This window comes from Aquila chrysaetos, chromosome 9 (assembly GCF_900496995.4).
Source record: "Aquila chrysaetos chrysaetos chromosome 9, bAquChr1.4, whole genome shotgun sequence".
NCBI lineage: Eukaryota > Metazoa > Chordata > Aves > Accipitriformes > Accipitridae > Aquila > Aquila chrysaetos.
This window is the reverse complement of record NC_044012.1, coordinates 19,581,784-19,589,390: the sequence shown is the minus strand read 5'-3', so window position 1 is coordinate 19,589,390 and position 7,607 is coordinate 19,581,784. Positions and strand designations below refer to the sequence as shown.

The 7,607-nt window shown below is 63.5% G+C and overlaps 1 protein-coding gene across 2 annotated transcripts; it reads right to left on the bottom strand.

The window, feature by feature from the left end:
- Positions 1-1,379: 1,379 nt before the first annotated feature.
- IRX6 (iroquois homeobox 6) lies at positions 1,380-7,245 on the bottom strand. Of its 2 annotated transcripts, XM_030025514.2 has the most exons (8): positions 6,100-7,245; positions 4,706-4,951; positions 4,326-4,435; positions 3,939-4,019; positions 3,712-3,830; positions 3,078-3,581; positions 2,754-2,855; positions 1,380-2,494 (listed from the first exon to the last, which is right to left on the bottom strand). In XM_030025514.2, exons 1-7 carry the CDS (start codon positions 6,142-6,144, stop codon positions 2,755-2,757), a joined length of 1,206 nt encoding a protein of 401 aa, XP_029881374.1. In that variant the 5' UTR covers positions 6,145-7,245; the 3' UTR covers positions 1,380-2,494; position 2,754. The 2 variants fall into 2 exon arrangements, with proteins under 2 accessions (XP_029881374.1, XP_029881373.1); XM_030025513.2 differs by having other exon boundaries at positions 3,712-4,019; positions 6,100-7,238.
- Positions 7,246-7,607: the final 362 nt, after the last annotated feature.

Below are 7,607 nucleotides of genomic sequence, written 5' to 3'. Positions count from 1 at the left end.
CCCATAGCTCAGCGGCATTTAAGAGCCCAGCTCGTAGCAAAGCCCAACCAGGAGATGGTTTAAATACATTTATTGTGGCATTGGAGGCGCTGAATTTGTTCCGTGACACCCGGGCGAGCCCCTTATTTTACTTTTGTGCCTGGGCGCTCGCAGGCTCTGCTCCCGGTATTAGTTCTCCATCAGTCCCCGCTGTGGTTTTTAATCAAAACAGTATTCGGAATATGATTCCCGAAGATTACATTTTGAGAGATTTGCGATACATATCTTGCCGGCCTGACAGATTGCAGGGGAGTCCTGGGCGGGCGGGATAATCTGCGTCTCGCTCACTTGACCTTTAATAAAAGGGGAGTAAAAGTAATAAAAAAAAAGTCTTAAGACTCCTGGAGGTTACCTTCGTGCCTGCCTTAGAAAGACGCCGAAGCCTGCACCCGACTAATTAACCACCCTCGGGGGCTTCGCGGCTCCTTCGGGCGCTCCCGTGGAGGCCGGGGGATACCAGGGCCGGGGGGCAGAGCCGGCAACCCGGGGGAGCTCCTGGCCGCCCCTGGGCCGCGAGGGCCGTGCGGGTTTCCTCTCCCGTGGGCAGCTCAGGAGGCCGCTGCAGAGCTGCCTCTCCGGGGAGCCCCTTCCCAAAGCCGCCGGGCGAACGGAACGGGAGGGAGCCGGGTCTCTCCCCGGCGCGCTGGGCGGAGGCGGCCGGGACACGGCGGGGAGCGGTGCCCGGCCCGGCTCCACCGCTGCGGACACGCGTGGGGAACCTGCGCTTTGTTCCCGGGGCAGATAACACCTCTCCCACCCGGTGGGAGAGGAGGGGCGGAAAAGTCGCCTTGCAAGAACCCTTCGAAAGGGCCTAATACTCTTTATTACAAGCCCTAATCCTTCAAATCCGACTTGAAACAATGTTTATCTTTTCGCAGCTTAATTTCCCCTACTCTAAGCTGCGGGTCACTGCCAGACTGCGGCTTCTGCGCTGCCGCTTGCCCGGGACTGCTCCGGAGAGCGGGAAAGCCCCGTGGCCGGGCGTCTGCGGCGGGGCTCCCGGCCGGCCCCGACCCCACTCCCGGCCGCTCCGTTACCTGCTGGCCTTCGTGTACACTTACACCATCCCCCCCGCCCCCTTCCCCGCCCTGGCCCCTGCAAAGCCCCCCAGTTTGCCTTCTTTGACAGGTGCCCCCGCAGCCCGGGGCTGCTCCGCTCCCCTCCCCAGCCCGGGAGGGGCCGGGGCCGTAAGCGGGGCCGAAGCCGGGGGCAGGGCCCGCCACCTCTCCCTGCGTTGAGCTCTGGTTTCTCCTTTCCCCTCGCAAACCCAGAGGACTCCCAGCTCTGCAGCCCCACTTGTCTTGGTAGCCTTTGGTAAACATACAGAAGTCTACTCGATATTCAAGATTGATTTCCCTGATTTATTAAGGCAGAATTCATTGGACTCTATTGACCACAAATGACTTAATGTAAATGTTGACCCTGGTGAACTTGGAAATAGCAGGTATCGGGTTGATCTATAGATGACCTCTTAATTACCAGTTATTAATTTAAATTATTGCCACTGCTTCTAGAGAGAGGAACAAAGAAACATTCTTTCCTCATCCCTGCTTCGTTTATTAGTCTGAACACAAAGTGTTGGATGACACTTTTAATTAAACAGAAATAATGCAGAGATACGGTTTCCCTTTCTCGTCTGTCCTGTAAAGTGCAGCACTGCTCTTTTCACTAACTGACGGCGGTGACCCACTAACAACGTCCTACTTCGCCGCCCGGTCGCCACTCGCTGCCCGGGGGTGCCCCGGCCGTGCCCTGGCCGTGCCTCGGGGCAGGCGGCGGGTGCCCGGGGCGGCCCGGGGCCGGGGGCTGGGGGCCGCTCTGCCCGGGCTGCGCCGGCTCCTGCCTGAAGAACTCCCGGGGTCACAGGACAGCTTCACGGCGTTCAGCTTATCCCTGTTAATTAGACTCTGAAAAATACTTTCAGCGGTATCTATGTACAGCGACGGGAAATAAACAGCCCGGCGTAACCTGCGCCACTCCTCCTCCTCCCACCTCCTCGGGACGGCGCGGAGCAACCGCGAACAACGCACCTTGGCGGAGTGGGGCGCGGAGGAAGCAGGGTGGGAGGAAAAGGAAAAACAAGTCACGACGTGGGGAAGAAAAAGAAAAGATTAGCTTTTTTTTTTTCTTTTTTTCCTTTTTTTTTTTTTTTTTTGCAAAGACGTTAATGAGGGGTGTTGAACAAACGGCAACCGGGCGGCGGCGGGGGGGGGAGGTGCCGGTCCCGCGGGCGCAGCCGCTCCGCCCGCCGCGCCCCTCGGCCCCATGTGAGAAGCACGTTGTGCCGCGGCGGGACGTTTCCCCGGCGAGGGCAGGGGAGGCTGAGCCGCGGGCCGTGCCTGCGGGGCGGGGAAGTCATCGCCGGGCCGGGGAGAGGTTTCTTTCGTTGTTTCAAGCCGAGAGCTTCGCTGCAGCCGGAGTCCCGTCGCCAGCGCTCAGGAAGGGGCGGGCGGCCCTGCGGGAGGGAGAAGCGGTGATGAGCGTTTCCCGGGCAGGCTCCCGTGCCGGCCGGGCCCCGCTGGCCCTTCCCGGGGCCGCGCCCGGGGCCGGGGGGTGCCGTCCCGCCCGGACGGGGGGGTGGGCTCCGGGGAGCGGGTCAAAGCGATGGTCCCGGCGCTGCGCTCCCAGGCCGGGCCCGCTCCGGTGTCCCGGGGCCGGGCGGGCGGGCTTGCGCTTCGTCCGAGGTCGGTCCCGGCAGCCGGCCCCTCACCTACCTCACCGCCGCAGCACCGGCCGGAACGCCGTCCGCAGCCTGTCCAGGCAGGTCCCGCCCAGCTCGGCGCCCCCCGGGCCGCCCTTGGCGCCCCGCCCGAAGCCTGCACAGACACGAGCGGCTCGCGGTGCGCCCGGCCCGGGCCCGCCGCCCTCCCCTGCCCGCTCCCCTCGAGCGGGGAAGCCTCGGCGTCCGCACCGCCGGGCTGACACCTGGGCACGGCGGGGGTGGGGGGGTGGCGGGGGTCAGCGCGAAGGCGGGCTCACGCCGCGCCCTGGGTCCCGGCCCGGCCCGCGGTCCCCCCCGTCCCCGCCGCCGCGGGTACCTTCGCCCGCCGCCGCGTACTGGCACGGCTCCCCCAGGCCGCGGTGGGACGCGCAGCTCCGCGGGAGCGGCTGCAGGTTGAAAGCGGAGCTCCGGAAGGCCTTGGCGGGCAGGGGCTGCTCCCCCGCCGCGCCGCCGCCTCCCTCCGCGCCGCGGCCCTCGGGGCTGCCCCTGCGCGCCGCGCTGGCCCCGGCGGTGCGCGCCAGCGACCAGATGCGCGGCTTCTCCGCGGGCGCGTAGGGCGGCGGCGGGCCGGCCAGGGCGGCGGGGGAGAAGTCCGCGGCGGGGGCCTTGGCGCAGGGAAAGGCGCGGAAGGGGCCGGGCAGGCTGCAGTCGCTCCGCGGAGCCTCGGGCAGCGCCGCGCCGAGGCTGGGGGCTTCCTGCAGGGAGCTGGCCCGGCCCTTCTCCGGCTTCCTCGACTCCTCCTCCTCTTCCTCCTCCTCCTCCTCCAGGTCGTCCAGGTCGCTGAACCGCAGCTCCTTGTCCTCCTTGCAGCTCTTCTGCTCTGCTCGGACAGACAGCGGGGAGGAGGGGGCGGCAGGGCGTTAGTGCGGGGGCGGGGAAGTTGGGGTGGCCTCGAAATCGGCCGCCACTTCGAGCTACTTCGAAGCGGCCGTCCTGCCTCTCCCGCCTACCTCTGCCTTCGCTCTCCGCGCTGTATTCCTCCTCTTCCCGCGGGGTTTCTTCTTTCCTGTCTTCCCCCGCTTTGTTCTTGGGAGACCAGGTCATTTTGTTTTCTTTCTTGAGCCTCCGTCTGGCGTTAGCAAACCAAGTGGACACTTGCGTCAGGGTCATTTTGGTGATGATGGCCAGCATGATTTTCTCTCCTTTGGTGGGGTAGGGGTTTTTGCGGTGCTCGTACAACCACGTCTTGAGGGTGCTCGTCGTCTCTCGCGTTGCATTTTTGCGTCTGGCCGAACCACTGAAATCCACCGTCCCGTACCTGCTGGGAGATGGTTAGGAAGGGGGGGCCGGCGGGAGCCCGGCACGACGCCCCCCGGCCCGGCCCGGCCCGGCCCGGCCCCGCCGCAGGCCGCTGTGGCCCAGCCCATCTGCCTGCCCGCCTGCCCCTGCCCGCCTGCCATCGCCGCCCAAGTTTGATTTTAGCTGACTGGTGCTCCCGGGGCGCCTCGTTTCTTTTGTACAACGTTTGTCAGGTCGGAGCCCCCCCGCCCCCCGCCGTTTGATGTCGGCCGCTCCCTCGCCGGGGGATGCTAATGCTGCCGGGCGCTGATCAAAGGGGTTTTACCTGTCGTACTGGTACTGCCCCAAGGAATGATCGTAGGAGTAGTAGGCAGCGGGCTGCGCGATCCCCGAGTGCAAGGTGCCGGCGCCGTCCTTGATTTCATACTGGGGGTTCTGCGAGGGAAGCGGCAGCGTTTGGCCTCGAGCAGGAAGGAAACCCGGCCGGCCGTCCCCCCCGCCGCCCCGGGTCCCCGCGGCAGCCAAGTCCCTTCGCCCCCCCGCCCCCCAACGACGGGACCGCGCCGGTTCCGCGTCCTTCGGCGGTCCCCCGCCCCGACACCGACTGCTAACCACGAAGTTTGCCGCCTGTTGCACACACCGCACCCCCCTCCCAACCCCTCCCGCCCTCCGGTGCGCTGCCCGGGCGGGCGGGCGGGCACTCACCAGCGCGGTGTAGAGCGCGGCGGGCTCGGCGCTGTAGGGCAGGTAGTTGCCGTAGCCCTGGCCGGCGGCGTACGGGGCACCGTACATGCCCAGCGCCGCATTGAGCTCGGCGCGGCCGGGCGCCAGCAGCCGGCTCTCGTACGGGGCGCAGCAGAGGGAGGCGGCGGCCGGCGCCGAGGAGGCATCCGGCACGGAGCGGGGGACAGCCTCGCAGCAGGTCGTGCTGGGGCTGGCGGGCACGAAAAACTGCGGAGAGGAGAGGAGAGAGCGGGACGGCGCCGAGTGACTGTCGAGGCAGCCCCATCGGGGGGAATTTAGAAGCGTGTGCGCGGCTGTGTGTGTGCGGGGGGGGGGGGGGGGGGGGGGGTGAGGTGGGGAATAGGAAACCTGGGCTGAAGCAACTAATTATAGAAACCGGGAAATAAAGGAATGGGAAGCGGGAGCCCTTGGGAAGGGGGCACGATTAATCAAGCAGGCAAAACTTTAAGGAAATAATTGCTCTCGCAAATGGCAAAAGATCCGTAACGGCTCCTTCCTTCCCGCCCCCGCTCGGTCCGTTTGCATTGATTTAAAGGCAAGAAGTTGCGATTACAGTTAATTTGACAATAGGCAAAGCAGTAAATATGTCAGCTAACGCAATCGAAGGCATTTGATTTCAATAAGTTCAAGGGGACAGCTAACTTCCCAAGCGAGGGAGGCACATCTTGCAGTGATTATGGTGTATTAATAATTCTACCCAAATAAATCGTGACTCAAGGTACGGTATAGCGACGACTTAGTTAATATAGGGTGCCTTGGTGTGGGTGTGGGTGGGGGGTGTCCTTCGGAAATCGTGTGGGGAGGGGGGGAAAACTCTCGACACATCCTAATAAAACACAGGAAAAGGACCGACCCGGGGAGGAAGGGTGGAGAAAACGGCACAGCCCGGTTCCGCAGAAAACGCTAGTGAAACCCCGAGCCCGCCGAGCGACGGTTCCCCCCTGCCCGCACACCTTCCGCGGGTGCCCGGGCGGCAGCGGCGCGGCAGGGGCAGCGCCCGGCGCAGCGCGGTCGCTCCGCGGGGCAGCTCCGCGGGCTTGAAATCGGTCGCTGCCGGGATTTATGTATTTATTTGTTTGTTGCACTTAAAACTGAACAGTGGGGGGGGGGGGGGGGGAATTACCGGTTTCCTAAACGCCTTTGCTGTGCACGCTGAGAGTTATTTGTTTAAGCCTAACACAACACAAACGAGACATAAACACACACGCACATTTTTTAAAAAAAGGCTCCAGATGTGCCCTTTTAAAAAAAGACTCTAAGTAAGGGAAAGGGAAGAAAAAAAGGGAGGGGGAACAAGACATCTGGACAGCAGCAGCAGAATCTGAACAAAAGTGAGTGCTGCTCACTCGCCTTACCTGTGAAGTGGTGCTGTAGGGATATCCGAACTGAGAGAAGGACATAGTTGCTCCTTATTTTTGGACCATAGGCAATATTTTCCCCCCAAGATCGATTGTAACTAAACCCTGCTTCAAGATGCACCTTCTCACACACACATTTCCACGTATGGCTTTTTTTTTTTTCTCAATTATAGATGATTGCACTTAAGAAAAGCAGCCAGACATCTGAGGCGGGGGGGGGGTGGTGGTGTTGGTGCCTGGATTAAAAAAATAGGCTACCCCCCACTTCCCATCGCTCTTAATAAATATGTTTGTATAGAGAGAGTTTAAAAAGCCACCCCACATGTATAGAGAGTTTAAGTGCAAAGGGGCTTTTTCAAAGAGGGGGGGAAAATCACGTAGGGCTTGCAAGATACGGAGCTTGCTTGTTGTATTATTTTCTGCTCTATAGGTCTTTAGCGTTCATCGGTGGGCGAGGAGCGGCGTGACGTCACGGCCCTGCCGGCAGGAGCAGGCAGCGGCGCGGCAGGAGCAGGCAGCGGCGGGCAGGAGCAGGCAGCGCCCCGCGCCCCGCGCCCGCTCCCAGCGCTTGTTTCATGTTGTTTTAATGTTGTGCCGCGATGCACGTCAAGGGCAGGGACCGGCGGTGCGTTGCGGTTGGTCTCCCCCCCCCTTTTTAAAACACAATCCAAATTTGTCTTGGGGAAAAAAAAAATATAAAAGGGGGAAATCACGGCATCCAGCGGTGTGCCCGCCGCGTCCCCCGGACAGCGTGGCCCTGCAGCTGCAGGGAGGAGGAGCGGAGGGCAGGGCCGGCGGTGGCCCCGGCGGTGTGAGGGGCGCAGGGCAGCGGCTCTGCCCGCCGCAGCCGGGGCAGCAGCGCTCGGGGCCGGCCCGGCCGGCGCAGCCCCGCCGGCCCTTCCTTCCCTCTCCCCCCCGGCTCCCACCCTCAGGGCCGGCCTCTGCTGTACGGCACGGCACCGCTTTTGCAATCGAGCCGATTCGTTGTGCTCCCCGCCTTGGCTCCCCTGCCCTTCGCGGCGGCCCGGAGCCGCGGGAGCGGGCTCACACCTCGCCCCGCACGGCGCGCTCTGCCTGCCCGGGCAGGGGCACGGCTGGGGCCGGGAGAGGGAGCCGGCCGGCGGGCAGCCCGCCTCCCCGGCAGCCCGAAGCCTCCTTCCCTAATGCGTGCTGAGCGGGGCATCCATTCTTCGCTCGTAGACCCGAGATGGTCCCACCAGGAGACGATGGGGGGGCGGGGCCGTGGCAGGTCAGCGGGGAGGTGATGGATGGCTGCCTGCAGCCCGGCCTGCCCATTACCGCTACGGCGTAATTGCATCAATTAACAAATGGAAATGCCCTTGTTTAACCAGCGACTTACATATTGCGAATTTGCCTTTGAGGCGAGATCCCCGGGAGGTAAATGGGGATTTCCCCCCCCCCCCCCACTGCGGCGGGGGCTGCCGCGGCTCTCCCGGGCCCGGCCGGGCGCGATGTCCTGCCAGTGGCAATTAAAGAAAGAAAAA